Source organism: Perca flavescens, chromosome 22 (assembly GCF_004354835.1).
Source record: "Perca flavescens isolate YP-PL-M2 chromosome 22, PFLA_1.0, whole genome shotgun sequence".
NCBI lineage: Eukaryota > Metazoa > Chordata > Actinopteri > Perciformes > Percidae > Perca > Perca flavescens.
In genome coordinates this window covers 20,756,006-20,773,647 of record NC_041352.1, presented here as the reverse complement: position 1 = coordinate 20,773,647, position 17,642 = coordinate 20,756,006, and the positions used below count along the sequence as shown (strand labels likewise).

Here is a 17,642-nt window from a genome sequence, read left to right as displayed (position 1 = left end):
GCACAGAACATGGAACATTTTTTGAACAGATAATGTTCCCAACAACAGGTGACGGTACGTCAGCGTGGACAGCAGTGTGTCCGAGCCGCTGACAGATTTAAACATGTCGGGAATTAATGTTTAGGCTTGCTACACGTAAATATCATTGCAGTTTATCAGCCGTGGAGAGTAACTCTGCCTGTAGTGGAATGGCTTGACGACCAAAAACGCTTGTCTTTTACTGTGACCATTTACTGTTCAATATGTTTCTGTCATGAACGGTAATAATTATTACAGATGCAGTTTTACTAACAAGAAAGTGAGCAACTTAGCTTGACGGACATGTTGCATCCATAGACAGTATTTGTTGCCTCAACAACATGCGTAACAGTTGCATCTCAGTAAGCTAGCAAGAGTACACAAGGTACACAACCAACAACTTCCGTGTAGGCTACTTCAAAATAAAAGCACTTCCTGTGACGGTTCGCAGTAAAACTAAATTACTGTTAAACAAATAAGGTTGTCGACCTTTTCACATATCAGCTGTAAATCAAGTACTGTAAATAATGTAAATAGTGAGTTTTAATCACACTATAATTTCATTTAGACTGTTTTAAACTAAACATGAATTTCTTATTCAAGTGCTTTAAACAAACATTTTACAACAATGCCGTACTTCAATACAACTGTAAGGTACTTTTAATTGAGTATTTTCATTTTCTCCTACTTGTCTATTGTACATTTTACTTATCTATTTTTTATAGCTTTAGTTACTTTGCATATTCACATTAATTATACACAATATTATGAATAATCTGTGATGTATTAAAGTGGATAAAGATGAGACTTTATTGATCCTGTGGTGAAATTCACAAGCTAGCTGCCAAGTCAAACTTCCACTGTTATTTTGATGAAAGTAACTCAAAAGTAATGCAAAAGTAGTGTAACGCATTACAATTCAGAGACAGTAATATTGTAATATAACTAATTACTCTCAAATGACAGTAACTAGTAATCTATAATGTATTACATTTTGGAAGTAACTTGCCCAACACTGCTAGTTACTATATGTAACTTTGTAATGTTGCTGAAACTGTGTAGTTTTTCATCTAATGATCATAAATGACCTGTACCAGCAAACGAGTGAAAACGGTGAAAAGACGGCTATTTTGACATAGTTTTTAGTAATGCTTTTGCCCGGGTCAGATTTATCACAAAGGTCACAAAATGATTTACGGCAGGTAGACCGAATAAAACATTTTGACCGGTCACATATGTCTTTTTAACACCGGAAAATTCTATACAGCCAGGTAAAAGGTACCAGAAGATTTCTTTATATAGGCCTAATTGTATTTTAATTTTATTTTAGAAGTTATATGTTGTAGTTATGGCTGATCCTGGGGCAAGGCCATCACAGAAATAAAGGAAATTAAACGAAGAGCAACTAAAAGCTAAAAGGGAAAGACAGACCATGGGCGAAACCCAAGTCAATCTCAGTCGGGCTTTTAACAGCTGGAGACAATTACGGGAATTGTAAATGATTCAAAACCGACCCTAAATTGGCCCTCAGGTTATTTTGTTTACATAAAATAATTCATGAAATAACTTTACATTGCGCAATGTGGTTGTAGTCTGTAGCATACATTAAATTACGTCCCCCTTCCATTTTTCCAGGTTTTATTTCTTTTCAAATCATGTTTGTGTCAGCCTACTGTTTTCTTTTCCCTTGTCCCCCTGTACTAATGTAACGTGTCCTTGGGTTTCATGAAATGCACTATATTAGTGCAGTGAGTGCGACAGCAGGTGTGGTTAAACACTACCGCTTTTGTCCAAAGCGGCAGCTAGAATCAACACGAACTGAAAGTTACAAATAGCCACTTTAAATGGAACTGAGGGTCTAGCCCAAATCATGAAAAATAGCCCCAGACTCAAAGTAAACAATGGGACTGTGGTGTCCACATACTTTTGGCCATATAGTATTTACGCCTATTTCCCTTTGGTCTCCATTAAATTATAAACTGATCACATCCACGGGACAAACACCACTGGTGTAAAATAAAATTGCACACAAGCCGGGGAGCAAGAGGGAGAAAGAAAAAACGGCAGAGTGTCTATTTTTGTGTCCTATGGCCCTTTGATAAGTGCTCTGTCACAGGCACGCCATGCTGGCCTGACAGCGTGACGCACTTCGATACAATGCCCCTCGCTTGCGGTCACACACATCACCATCGCAATTAGTATGTCAGAGTGCGTGTGATTGACAGCTGCCACAGCTGCCATGTAAACAATAACGAGCGGTGCTGGTGGGGGGAACCTGGGGCGTTGGAGACACACAATACAAGCTCTTGGTGTTCCCTTTACACGTGACTGTCATAAAGAATAAATGAGGTACATCAGATTTACCTATCTCTGCACTCACAGGTAGGTGAGCTATAAATAACAGTTTAATTATAGCACAGTTTTTAGAGGGCAAATATTTATTTAGAGATTCTGTACAGTCAAAAACATTATTCTCGATCATATAGACTTAATTATCAGTTAATTTGATGTGATTTCTGCACTCTGGCAGCACAGTCGATGCCTTCAGCTCATTATAGATTGAACAATATGGCTGCTTGAGTTGCTCGCTATCAATAGAACATCCTCAGACGTAATTATTAGCATACGTTGTGCATAATAGAAGTAGGTCACTGCCTATGTGTGCTCTGTTTGAAATACTACAACACTATCTTGTCTTATAGTTAGAGAAGATTTAGCTATATATATATATATATACTTCAAAACAATGTAATGATATATAGACCATGACCATATTTTTCGATTAACTTATTTCTTTCGTCTGTGACATGTCCAAAATTGTGAAAAATGTCTATTACAATTTTCCAGAGCGATAGGTGATTTCTTCAGCTGTTCTTTTTTAACCGAGCAACTGTCCAAAACCCCCCAAAAAATATATACATATATTTTTGCAATTTTACTGGAAAAAGGAAAATATAAGTAGTTTTAATTGACTAATTGTTTCACCTCTAAAGTATAAGTTTATTTATCTTAAGATCTCAGACGATATGATTTTGTTGACTAAGGACTTAAAGTGGAAAAATATAAATTGGTACCTTTAAGTGGTACCATTCTCATTTAATGTTTTGTCAGAACTTGTGTTATTTTCAAATGTTAAGCATCTCATTTTGGACCTGAAATCATCTTCAATCAGTTGTCTTAATATAACTTCACTGGAAGGCAGGCTGCGCTGCTTCACTGTTCAACATACTCCACATCCAAGCCCCCGCATCAATCACCGCAGCAGGCAGGAGTGGGATGCACTGCCAGGGCTCGCTCTCTCTCTCTCTCTCTCTCTCTCTCTCTCACACACACACACACACACACACACACACACACACACACACACACACACACACACTGGCTGTTTCTTCTAGTGTCTCTGTGAGGTGGGCATATTAACAGTGGCAGGCAGTAGCTGCAGCACGCTCCACCTGTCCTGAGGAGACAACTGCTGGAGAATCACAGATGAAATCATGTTTCACCACAGTGCTCATTTAAAGCTGCACCAGCAGATATTTATAAAGGGATACACAACTCAGCAGCCTGAATCAAAACCAATTTGGTGGATCATCTATTATGCAGATTTTTCCAATTTTCCCAAATAAAATGTACACTTGTCGCCAACAGGATGTACAGTATTGAATCAAACTGTTGTCATCTGAACTGTTTCCTAAGCATTGAGTGAGCTTGTAATTCTCAGAGATGCTGATTTACCAACGTCAGATTTGCCTCTTTAAAATCTTGACTGGCCAGGTTGGTTAATATCATTGTTCGGTGTGAAGTTACATATTTGTTGTAGGTTTAAAAACACAAACGCACAATAAAACATACAAAGCATAAGCGTGGCTTGCTCACAACATCTCAACCATCTAATGCTTGCACTTGCTTGGCTACATGAGGCTCGCTAGCTTTCGGTAGATTCCATGTTGGCTCGCTTTTTCACATTTATTCGAAAGAGAAGTAGGATACAGTTAAACTGGAACGAACACAACATTTACATACAGTACAGTGTGATCTTCATACAAAGTTTATATGACAATGTGTTAGCAGACAAACAGTTGCCTAATCTCTCTAGCATTGTCTTTAGCTGCTAAATGCTCCACTATGTTCAACAGCTTTTTCGTTAAAGGTCCCATGGCAGGTGTAAACCGAGCCCTGGGTATCCTGCTCTGCCTTTTGAAAAAATGAAAGCTCAGATGGGCTGATCTGGAATCTCCTCCTTATGAGCAAGGTAACCTCCCCTTTCTCTGCTTTGCCCGCCCAGAGAATTTGGCATTCGAGAAAGAGAGAGACATCATGGATTGCAAACGAGCAAAGTGGCAGTTGGTCAAGGCCACACCCCCACCCTCCACCTTACCCCCCCCTCTCTCCTCTTCAATAGCATTTAAAGCTACAGACACAGAAATGGCACATCCTAAGGAAAGCTCATTGTGGGACTGGCTCTAGAGGCTGTAATTTTGCACCAAGGCTTAATTTCGGGAAAGAGACTTCAGATACAGTATTAGGGGACCACTAAGGCCTATATAAAAGAGACTTCAGATACAGTATTAGAGGACCACTAAGGCCTATATAAAAGAGACTTCAGATACAGTATTAGGGGACCACTAAGGCCTATATAAAAGAGACTTCAGATACAGTATTAGGGGACCACTAAGGTCTATATAAAAGAGACTTCAGATACAGTATTAGGGGACCACTAAGGTCTATATAAAAGAGACTTCAGATACAGTATTAGGGGACCACTAAGGCCTATATAAAAGAGACTTCAGATACAGTATTAGGGGACCACTAAGGTCTATATAAAAGAGACTTCAGATACAGTATTAGGGGACCACTAAGGCCTATATAAAAAAAGACTTCAGATACAGTATTAGGGGACCACTAAGGTCTATATAAAAGAGACTTCAGATACAGTATTAGGGGACCACTAAGGTCTATATAAAAGAGACTTCAGATACAGTATTAGGGGACCACTAAGGCCTATATAAAAAAGACTTCAGATACAGTATTAGGGGACCACTAAGGTCTATATAAAAGAGACTTCAGATACAGTATTAGGGGACCACTAAGGCCTATATAAAAAAGACTTCAGATACAGTATTAGGGGACCACTAAGGCCTATATAAAAAAGACTTCAGATACAGTATTAGGGCAAAGTACTGTACACAGGTTTACGGTTTTAAGATCAAAAGGACCCTTTTCAAAACTGTCACCGCTGAAATGACGAGCCATGTTCAACACCACTTTAAATGCTCTGGTCTCTTCAGTGGAATTTGTTTGAGGAACTTGTTCCCTGAATTGTAACATGGTAATTACCGTGTGCTTTTGAGCCCTGGCCTGCCTCTCCAAGGCTTTGACTGAGGGCTTACTTTCTCAGCATTCAGACCTTACCAAGGACCTTGAGAGACAGTCAGAAATAGCTGCCTCTTAAGACGTGCAGAGTCCAGTCCGCTGTGAAGAGCATTGCGATGACTGATGCTTCATTTAGACGCTGCCACTGGCCTTGCCTCTAGATATCACAGTCAGGTCACAAACACTTCATAGCGTGTCAAGTGTCAGCTGAAGTACCGTTGCTATTCTGGGCCCCTTGTCGTTTCTTGGGACTCATAAGTCATGATCATCTCTGCTTAGAAAAACAAACTGTTATGTAGTTTTAGGGAGAGAGCAAAAAAAAGCGCTTTACGTCAATGACCCAAATGTGTTCATACAGAAGAGAAGATCTCATTCCCACAAGAGATAGAATTAATGGTTTTCATTTAATCAAGCAAATAAGTCGGTTCTTAATTTAGATATTAATTATATCTTGTAATTTGGCAAAGTCTGCCAAGGATGCCCCCTGACGCCCCTTGTCTTTTTCTCGGCAGCCCGCAGTCTGTTTCCTATCAGACTTTCAATCAAATAGAAGTGGCTTCACTAATTTAATATTGAGTGGCGAGCAGACACAGTTAGGCAGAGAGAGAAATCTCATAACTTAAATAATTAGACCCTTGTCCCTCCCACAAGACATTTGATCCCAAGTTCTCTTCACTGATTTCCAGCTACAGGCTTTACTTTGGTTTAGGATTGACATATTTTAATTGCTTTTATATTAGTGTCTTATCAGTGTGTATTACAAGATGACGTGTTTAAAATTCTTTTCACTAAAAAGTCTAATTTATTATCATTGAACGTTAAGTTCAAATTGCATCCTCTGTCTTCTCTGTGTGGCTGATGTACATGTTTTTGTTTTTGCAGTGTTTGCCGATCCAGGGTTATGGATTTGTCTTGGACAAGTACACGTGCCACTGCAAGAAGGGATTCTACCACCAGAACAGAGTGGCTGTCAACGGCTTTACAAGTAAGTCTGTGACAAACGGTCACCTATTCAGATATATACTTCATAAGAATGATTGGTCCCTGAAAGGTGACTTCAGTAGTCACTTTTTAAAGGTGCTGTAGGTAGGATTGTGGAGATCCAGGCTTTAGCCAAATAATTTGAACATTGACAACTTCTCAGTCCCTCCCCCCCTTTCTACTAAAGCCCAAACGGTCTCCTAAGCCACTCCCCCCACAAGGGAGAATGAATGCGTGTGCATGAGCAGTGATTGACACGCAGTTAGGCAGTTATTTACCTGCTTCATGTAGTTCTACTCGAACATCCGGTCCGTTTCAGCAAATATGACAGAAAGTTAGTTTTATAAGTCTTACCTTTAAGGGTAACCCATCAGAAGAATTTGTTCTGTTTGGCAAATTACAACATTCTAACCTTGATCCTTTTGGTGGAGGGATAGTTGGTACCTTATGTGTTGTAGGTACTAAATTGTATTATTTTTAGTTTTGTGCATGAAAGTTGTGGACCTTGAGTTAAGATTATTTTGTTAAACTGTTTTTGTTTTGAGTTGCAAATTCCAAAACCCTAACCTTGAACAACCTGAACACGCTTGAGCATTTTAAACTGTCTCAATTCTTTTTGTTGAAGCTACTTTGCTCTTCTGGGGTTGGGATCCCACAGTGGGTCATTTAATATTTCTATAGAATAAAATTTGACCTCCCTGTATACATTTGAAAACATAATACAAAACAGTGTTATTTAAAATCATATAATGGCTTTATAATTTGGGGTCAGAAGAGGTTTGGACTGGAAAATGCAGAGGTTTTTAATTATTTTTCACAGTTATGGTACAGTTATGGTAAATGTCATTTATTGTGTAGATGTTTCCACTTAGAACGTACCAAAGTGACTTTTAGGAGAGTAAAGTTAAAGTGATGGTTCGGAGTAATTTCACCCTAGGGTCCTCGAGCCAAACACCCCCCAGAAGCTTTTTTCACCTGGGTCGAACATTGGGAGAGTTAGCGTAGAGTAGCATTATCCAAGTTTGTATCTCGTAAGTTACCCCACTAATAATGTTAGTACAAATAGGTTATGCACTCATAAAACGATGGATTGGAAAGTTTATAAGTACACCAGAAGTTTATGAACACTTGCCTACTCTCTTCTGCTAGCTGCTGCTGCTACCTGCAGTTAGACGAGTGCTTAAGGCCGTCTACAAATTACAACAGCGAAAAGAGATACAACAAAAATATTTATTAATTTAATGATTAAATAAGGTAATGTCTCCAGACTTACCTCAATTATTATTTGTCTCCTGCAAGTTATACTACAGCACTTACTTAAAAAAAAAAAAGTTAAATTAATAAATATTTTTGTTGTATCTTTTTTCGGTGTTGTAATTTGTTGTGTTCATAAACTTCTGGTGTACTTACAAACTTTTCCAATCCATTGTTTTATGAGTGCATAACTTGTTTGTACTAGTGTAGAAGTTTGGTATCATTTTGGGCATTATTAGTGGGGTAACTTACGAGATACAAACGTGGGTCCGTTAGCCCCTGCACTAAGCTATTCAGCTGATAACGCTAACTCTCCCAATGTTAGACCCAGGTGAAAAAAGCTTCTGGGGGGGTGTGTGCTCGAGGGCATGGTGCAAAGGAACCTAGGGTGAAATTACTCCGAACAATCACTTTAACAAAGTTATGGACTGGGCATTAACTCTTTGAACCTGATTGAGGCATTGTGCATCAAGAATCAAGTTGCCGTAAAGATAGTGCTGATATCAGTGAAACTGCCTGTTTGCAGTGATACGAGTTTTCAGTCTGTCAAGGTTAAACAAATGGAAATCATGTAACATCGGGTGCTCCTTAGTATATGCCATGGAAAGCTAAGACCTACAATCATAACTCTGGTTTCAGCCAATACAGGGAGTGAAAACTGGTAAAATAAAATAAAACAACCTAGGGTTCCAGGGGTTAATGTCACAAACTAAACTAAAAAGTAACTAAAAACTCTCTTCTCTCTTGTTACTGCCTCTAATTATCAGCTGTTGAACAGGGTTGGACACCCTGCTCTGTGTCCTTTGTCCAGCACAATCTTAAGATGAGCTCATCAAAACATTATATGGATATTACATTTCTTTTAAGTAATTTGCCAGCAAAGGTTAAAAACGACAACAAAGCAGCGTGTTTGGAAGAGACAGATCTTTTCATTCTCATTTAGTACAAATATAGCAGATGAGCTAATTTTATCAGTTTGCTCTGAAGTTGCATATATTTTGATTTATCATGACCAGCAGCTGTTTGCAAAAATACACCGAAGCGACGCCGACTTGAGCGTACATTCTGCACGTGCGTGAGACGTAATACGTCTCCATAACAGCAGGCGGCGCTAATCTGTATTTTCGCCCAAAAAATTAAAACCGGCAGCTGATTTGACGAACGCGTCACGTGGGTCTGGCTTCTCTGGAATTTCCAATCCGACCATAATGGCTCGTATTTTACGAAAATAGTTCACCGAAACGTGTTTCTGAAAACATTTTAAGCGAGAAATAGGCCATGCAGTTGCTGAATCTGTCTTCATTTCAGATCGACAAAGGTCACTTTAAAAGATTTTCCGATTTTGAGAGGCATTTGTCCCGCTCATCCCGCTCATCCCGCTCGTCATTTCCAGGTTAGCACTCCACCAATCAGGTTGGTCATTGAGTCAGACTGCCCACTGGCCGATTTCGACCTATCAAATCAGCCAAAATGAAGGCCGACGGCTCCTCCAACTGGCGACAGCACGGAACACACAGAACAGACTCGAGTCACTGACCTCGCCAGACTGTCCGACGGCTGATAATGGGGTTGGTGTGTCAGCGCCTTTATCTGTTACATTATATACCATCTTCATTTTATAACAATGTCAATGAAAGAGGCACGTGTTTCTGCCCTGTCTAAAAATTGAAGTAAACTGGGGAGGCTAATCAGGTTCAAGATGGGAAATATCTTTTTAATGGTACTTACTTTATTCTGTCTGCTGTGAGTTAATTAAAAAAAGGCATTTGCAGACACAGAACCCCAGTGGTTTTCACCTGCCCTCCATCACTCTACTTTCATTTAGATCCACTTTCCCTCCTGTCTCATCCCACACAAACCTCGTACAGCATTTTCCTCTGTGTCTATCTCAATTCACCATCTTATTGCACCCATTTTTTTACCCTAAGATGTTTTCCCTTCATGCACAAAATAGCAAAAAATGCTGCACAATTTCTTTCTCAGAGAGCTGGATATCTATGTCTACTTCTGCCTGTTTGTGTTGTTTGTTGTGCACATGAATTTGCGTGTTCATGTGTGCAGGTCTGCATGAAAGCTCTGTGTGTGTGTGTGTGTGTGTGTGTGTGTGTGTGTGTGTGTGTGTGTGTGTGTGTGTGTGTGTGTGTGTGTGTGTGTGTGTGTGTGTGTGTGTGTGTGTGTGTGTGTGTGTGTGTGTGTGTGTGTGTGTGTGTGAGAACACAAACATAGAGAGTAGAGGCAAGCCTGTTAGCGAGGCGTACTGCTGCAGTCTGGCCCACCATGGGGCCAATAACAAGCCTGTTAATCCACAAGGGGACATCCTTGACACTCCTTTGCAGAGAAAGCCAGTGCAACTAACTTCCCTTTGTCTCCTAGTGATCTTCCTTTGTGTATCTTGCATGTAAATATATGGAAGAAGTTGCTGAAGTTTCCTCTGACTGTCTGTAAACTGTAGGAGCAACAAACCAACGAGAATGAGCTGAAGGATATGACTCATTGCTACGGAGATAAGTAGTCCTTTTGAAGGGATCAATGATGTGCAGAGTCATAGCTTTGAAAAATAGGCCAGTTTCTTTTTAAAGGCAAAATCCCTTCAAATCTCTGAGACAATGGCTGTTTCCAATAAAGCCTCCATAAAAGCTCTGTATAAGTCCACTATTCGTTATCTATGCAGCCATATGGGCATCTCTCAGGGGGATTTCTATACAAACCAATAACAAGTGCACTAGCTTCTTGCTGTCCCTGTTTGGTTTTTACCTTAGTTTACCCTGGTTTTTTAGCATTCACTGCTGTCTTGTATGACCATGTTTGACAACAGAGCAGCTCTTTTTGAAGCAGTTAGTGGTTTAGGGCCTGGTTTATACCTCAACCTCAGTGGTAGTTATTGAATGCTTTTTTTCTCACTCAGATCTTAAATATAGATTTTTATAGTTTCAGCCGATCAGCTAGGTCATTAGACTCTCCATCGTCCATCGTCTTGCCCTTGTCGGGATTAAAATGTCTAAGTTCTGGCATGTCTCTGTGTGCTTTTTTCCGAGAAAGCCGCAGTTATCAGCCTTGTATGATATGCCAGTGACTGAACAAGGTGCTGCAGTGTTGACTTTTCATGTTCACACATATAGATCCATCTTTCTTGTGTTGACACAATGTCGATGAATCTTTTGGAAGGTCAGAGAGGGATAGGCTTATATGTACTCAGGATGCTTCAGTCTGTCATAGAAGCACTTAATCTCCTTTATCTTTTAATACTGGTCTCATATCCAGAGGAAAATTCAGTATCAAGGACACTTAAGAAAATTATAGTTTTTCCCGACACAACCTGCTTCTATTTTAAAAACGTATGGAAACATGAACACATTTGAAATTAACTTTGTGTAAAAATAGCAACTGCGTGACAAACTGTGATACTTTGTCAATATACTTCAACGGGGATTCAGACAAACTATTACTCTTGCATGCTAAAATCATCAGTAACACTCACAATTCGGTCCTTCCTCACGCACAAATGTAATTCTGCTCTTTCAAATCCATACCTGTGTGCTCTCAAAGATTGACTTACAATTTCAACCTTCAAACCACTACTTTTAGAAAACATTTCAACTGTTTATCCATTACCTTTAGCTAACGATTTTAACCTTTTGTCTATTACTTTTAGCTAACAACTTGGACAGTTTTTGTCATCAGCTACTTTAAAGGTGTCTTTAATGTAAAAAGTCAACACACAAGGTTAAATGTGCAGCGGAGAGTAACTGGGCTGAAGCTGGATGGCTTCAAGACCGATACTGAGGTCCAGAGAGAGGGCAGGCAGTGATGAGCCCAAAGATGAGTTCAGAGAGCTGGTTTAGGGACCAAACTGTGACAGGGTAATTTTCAGATCAGAATGGGGGGTATGGACAGAGCGGAGGTGAGCAGGCAGCAGAGCAAACACTAGTGGTGCAAGCCACGTGTCTTGAGGTGGAAAGTGCAGTAGGTCTGAGGCAGAGTGGAGCAGGGTCTGAGCAGACAAACAATTAACATCAAAGCTAGGAGCAAACAGACCAGAGACTTAACTTAGACTGGAAGCTATCTTCTGGCCAAGTTACCACACTGATAGAATGAATGATCTGGCGAAGATGGTGAGTTCAACCAGGACTTTTGTACAGGTGAGGTGAGTAGATGATTGACAGCACCCGCGCTTGATGAGTGGCAGAGCCACCTGTGATTGAGTGACAAGCCCCTTGACCTACATGCACAGACAGGGCCACAAGGGAAAAGGAAAAACACACTCTACAAATTGGGGAGGCTGCTGCCCCATAACACCCATGGTTAGGAATCACTGTCTTGGAGCACAAAAGTAATGATATCTGCAGAAGGTTGACAAGCTTTATCAAGTCAATGACAGAAAGATTACTGGGTCAATGGTTAACTCCTTTTATTTCTCAATCTTTTTGACAGGGATGGGGAGAAAGGGAAAAGCTGCAGAGAGCGGTCCCAATGCGGACGAGGGGTCTTCCAGTGACTGCCTGCCATGCCAGCAGGGCTGTGCCTACTGCAAGGATGACACCCCCTGTGTGGCACGAGAGGATGGCCCCCTTCGCCTGGCCGTGCTCTCCTTCCAGTGCCTCTGCTTGCTGATTGTCTTCGTTAGCATGGTACTCATCTACCACTTTCGCAGGAATAAGGTATGTATCATTAGACTGGGTAAACCCAGCCTGATCTGCCGGCGATTTGATTTCGCCCTGCAGCTCAGGCTGGAAACCTGTACGTTTTATCTATCCTGCTTCCGTTACAATTTTGCGGGGACCAATCACAAACTGGCTTATGCACCTAGCGCGTTATTGGCGGGTTTAACACGAGGTCGATAGAGAAGCGACCAAGCAGCTTCTTGTTTACATTCAACATAGCGGCCACCGAAGCGCAGCAACCAGTGGATGCCGCTGTTGTTGCTATCCAATTGCGTACAGAGTCATTTGAACTATGCCCGTTGATCACGCCTCTTGTGCAGTAGAAAATACAGAGCAGACTCCCCAGACTAATGTTCAATCTTAAAAGATTGAGCTTGGTCTGGTGATAGCCAGACTAATGTATCATTACATGCTCATAACAAACATTCCCTCACGGAGTTTGATCCATGTATTACAATTTAATGAGCTTGGCATTTTTACGGGGACTAAACTGAGATTGCTACAGAGATACTTAAGCTTTCTTTTTTATTTTTCCATTATTACAATCTTTGAGATACCACACAGTAATATAATTCAGCTTTTAGGGAATTTGTTCTGTCAGCAGGACATAAGCCACAGATTCAATTCACAATTACAATATCACATCAGTTGCATGTTTGATGTTTTCTGGGTCTTATGGTCATCAAAGCCCTCCGGTTCAATACACCAGTATGTGGGTGGTCACAATAAAGCTTTGAAATAATTTCAAACAGCCCAGGCACCACAGATCAACTCAACATCAGCAACTTGGACAGCAACCAGTGTGTGCAAATGAGACCACTAAAGCGAATTTACTCTGATTTATACATTGGGCCACTGACAGCTTCATGTTTCACAGTTTGAGTGATAATATGTGTGCATATAAAGACTAAATCTGTCCCGGCTTTAATTCATATCATATATTTTCATCAAATCTCTATTGTGAAATGTGCCAGTGGGAAATAATTAATATGGTTCGAAGGTTCACACCTGGCTGACATTGTCAACGACCCCCACTTATTTAATCACATTAGTTAATAATATATTCTCTACATCACCATGAAAGGGGATGACATTTTCATTTCATCATCAAAAGATGAAAACATTTCACAAACACCAAACTTTCTCTATGCAAAGCGGAGATTCCGATTTAGCGCATGCACTAGATATTCATAAAAGCTCTAGATTCAGTGGTGTGGCATGGTGCTAACATTGTAGATTTCTTTATCTAGATCACCAAAACTTGTCAGATTATTGGAATTATGTAGAGTAAAGTGACAATTGATGAGATCCTTGCTTTTTCTGCTTGTTTCCGCAAATGCATTTCCCAGAAATCAGTCAGAGAGTGGACAGTGTGCAGTTAAATGTTCAGTGTATAAACTTTGAGAGTGTTCTCTCTTACTTTTTGTCTACTCAACCTCGGCATCTGTTTTTACTACCTATTTAGGTCTCATTCCCAACAAATCGCTGCAGTTTTTTACCAAAACATGCACGATTTTACCCTGCAATACAAAAAGTTGAATGAGTTGTAACATAGAGCAGTATAACAGAATTTCTTCGGTATGTATGTGTACAATTACTACTTTGAAATGTGACTGTAAACACTGTATAAGCCTTGTGTTGTGTTATTTACTGAGTTCACTTTCTACCGAAGTAAACTTTTGATCGAACTTGAAATCCTCTGAGCCTCTAGTTGCTACTGTCAATTAATTGGCTTAATTAAAGGCTTTGTCTTGAGCATTAGACGTGCGAGGATTAGCCTGAAGATTCACCACATTACTGACTGGGGAACATCTAGCTGCTCTATCTCCCACATACCTGAAGACTCAGCCATTATATCAACCAGAGTTCTACAAAAGTTTGCTCTCATTAATAAAGCAGATAAAAGTTTGAGATACTCCAGGGCTTTGTCAGCATTTAAACACCACTAATGCAATCCCGGTTAATCTTATCAAACTAAGTTTAAGAGCTTAGTTTCAGAGCTCCCCACAGACTTTGCGATAAATCAAAAACATTTAATTTTCATAAACAAATTAGTTAATTTGTGTTGCATATTTTAATATATCTTAATCAAGATAAACACTCATGTGGTCTACAAAGCTGTGGCTAGTGTTTTGTGTTGTCTTTTGTATGTATTCTTAAATAAGTGGCAACATTTTACTCTGCTCTTTGAAAGCTCCCTCAAGCATCTTGTCAGTTAGAGGACAATATTTTGTTCAATATCTTACACAAGCGGAGCACAGACAGTGCATGAAAAGGTAAACCCTTCTATAAAAAGTCCTTGAGGCGAGAGCTTTCACTGTTCTTTGTTCTCTTTTAGCCAACAAAGAAGATAGCTCCATTCCCCTTTTAATCTTTTAAATTTTTTAAATATGAGGGGTGTTTTAAGAGTTATAGTCCAAACAGCCCCAGTGTTTCCTTTAGGATTTTTTTTAGCAGTGGGGGCAGGTCCGAACACACAACTTTGATCTTGACATATATGCTAAGCATTCTGTAGCACATAACAATAAACCCACTATTAATGACATTATCTTAATGCAGTGTAACAACTATTTACAGTTCTTAAGGACGTACACACGATCTCAACTGGCTTATCATCTAGACAGTGACGCGCGTGTCCGCTCGCAGTGTGAAGCGTGTGTCCGCGGTATTCTCCGACATGCACTCTAACAATGCAGCCCTATTTCTGATAGTATGGGGGGCAGAAATGTTGCCGTGGGGGGCCGCCACGGTCAAATCAACATAGAGGAAACACTGAGCCCTGTAAACTGTATTATGGTACAATTTAGAGGTTTTGAACATACACTTGACTACAATTCCTTGAAATTTTAAATTTTAAGCTGCTGTAATCAATATTTTTATATCAGCAGTGTATCAAAGGACTACGTATGATGCAAAAAGAGTTGTTCGTAGAGAGGACAGAAGATTATTGCCCATCTCTGCAGTTCCCCGCAGCTTTATGCAGCATTTTAGCTTCTTTCAGCTTGTTGTTGTGGTTTGACTGTAGGGCATGCAACTTTAATGTTTTGATGTACTCTTAAAGTTCTCGTTGTTTCAAGCAGCCGTTTTCAGTGAAAAAAAGCTTTGATTTGATAAACATGCTGTGCATAACCTTTCCAGCATCAAACAGCAGACAGCAACATTAGCAAATATAGTATTTTTAGAATGTAGCTGCTGAAGAGCCAAATATTTCCCTCAGGAGTTGCTGGAGACCAAAACAGAGCTAAAAGATGAGTAATTTGCCAACTCCAAATGAATTCTAATGTTGCTCCACGTCTGCTGTATGTGTAAATAAGCAACTGTTTGCTAACACGTTAACTAGGGCTGCTCGATTATGGAAAAAATCATAATCAATTAACTGCACAGCCCTAACGTTAACCATAACAACAGCGTTGTGTTCGCAGCTTGTTGTGCCAGCCCCAAGTCGCCAAAATGTCGCCAACAAGTTTAATTCGCCATCATTTTTTAATAAATGGTGTATCTTTCTTTTTTGGCAGAGTATCAGAGCATCAGGTCTAGTCCTACTGGAGGCCATCCTGTGTGGAGCTCTGCTTCTCTACTTTCCGGTAAGCCTGAGACACTCACTGTGTGTGTGTGTGTGTGTGTGTGTGTGTGTGTGTGTGTGTGTGTGTGTGTGTGTGTGTGTGTGTGTGTGTGTGTGTGTGTGTGTGTGTGTGTGTGTGTGTGTGTGTGTGTGTGTGTGTGTGTGTGTGTGTGTGTGTGTGTGTGTGTGTGTGCGCTGGCTCGTATCCTTTCATGTGCTCATTTCTTGGCATTTTTGCTGATAATCCTCATGCCATGCTCCTTTGAGCTGAAAGCAAAAATCTTCTCCTTGACTGAAGGTTGGCCATTCAGTTTGACAGTTGCTCATTCATCTCAAACAGAACAAAGTTTCATATCTGCAGCAGCGGCACAGAACGGGATTGTTTGCCTGGTCAGATAGTACAAACCTCAGTCCATAAATCATACCTGGTCTGTTTTTTTTGACAGCCACATGGAGCTGTGGTAAGCAGGGTTTTCACAGCCAAGGTGTGCACGTGATAAAACGGGACTGGCAGAGACAAACTTCCCAGGGCTTGTTGGTGACCCCCGCTAACTGTACACAGAGCTGGCCAATGAACCCAGCAGCCTGTCAACACTACCATCTGTTGACCAGCCACTCACGCTGCCTTATACAGACTGCGCTCATTCAGACCTTAACACACAGAATAAACTACATTACATTTTATTTGACCTTAATTCATATTCTGGCCATTTCTTTACCCAGTTCTTCCACGAAACCAGTCACTTAAAAGGAATATGGATGTATTTATTCTTAAGTACATCATTTTAGAACTACCCAGCCACTATTTTTAAACATTAGACCCCTACAATTAGGGCTAGGCAATATGACCAAAATCTTCTATCCAGATATAGGTCATCTCGATAAAATATATCAACATATAGCACATTTTCTGGTAATTCAATAAATAGTCTGAAATAACCAAGTAAAGCCTATTATTATGTGCAATAAATATTTGACAAATGAAAAGTACATTGTTTTTCTCATTTTATTAAGAACTTTATTGCAAAAAAAACAAAGTGCAGCGATCATTTTATTGACGATATTGACGTAACGCAGTTCGGTCGCTGGTTTTTAGACATTGCAATAGAAAAATACAGTAAAGGCCAAAAGTTTGGACACACCTTCTCATTCAATGTGTTTCTTTATTTTCATGACTATTTACATTTTAGATTCTCACTGAAGGCATCAAAACTATGAATGAACACATATGGAATTATGTACTTAACAAAAAAGTGTGAAATAACTGAAAACATGTCTTATATTTTAGATTCTTCAAAGTAGCCACCCTTTGCTTTTTTGATAACTCTGCAAACTCTTGGTGTTCTCTCAATGAGCTTCATGAGGTAGTCACCTGAAATGGTTTTCACTTCACAGGTGTGCTTTGTCAGGGTTAATTAGTGAAATGTTTTCCCTTATTAATAAAAAAGCAAAGGGTGGCTACTTTGAAGAATCTAAAATATAAGACATGTTTTCAGTTATTTCACACTTTTTTGTTAAGTACATAATTCCATATGTGTTCATTCATAGTTTTGATGCCTTCAGTGAGAATCTACAATGTAAATAGTCATGAAAATAAAAAGGAAACGCAAACGAATGAGGTGTGTCCAAACTTTTGGCCTGTACTGTATATACGATAGATGTCATACCGTGTTGATGATATATATCGTCACAATGCCCAGCCCTACTAACAATAAATTTGGGCGTAAAGCTTTCAAGGATTAATTACACTGTTTATATACTGTATATATTTATACCCTTAAAACCTTTCATAC

At 39.8% G+C, this 17,642-nt stretch overlaps 1 protein-coding gene across 1 annotated transcript in view; it reads left to right on the top strand.

The window, feature by feature from the left end:
• The window catches only part of gpr158a (G protein-coupled receptor 158a), an 84,964-nt gene that overhangs the window by 35,175 nt on the left and 32,147 nt on the right, over window positions 1–17,642 (top strand). The window contains exons 4-6 of the mRNA XM_028569997.1: window positions 6,274–6,376; window positions 12,058–12,284; window positions 15,803–15,871. Coding sequence (XP_028425798.1) covers window positions 6,274–6,376; window positions 12,058–12,284; window positions 15,803–15,871 — 399 coding nt within the window. The remainder of the gene's footprint in view (window positions 1–6,273; window positions 6,377–12,057; window positions 12,285–15,802; window positions 15,872–17,642) is intronic.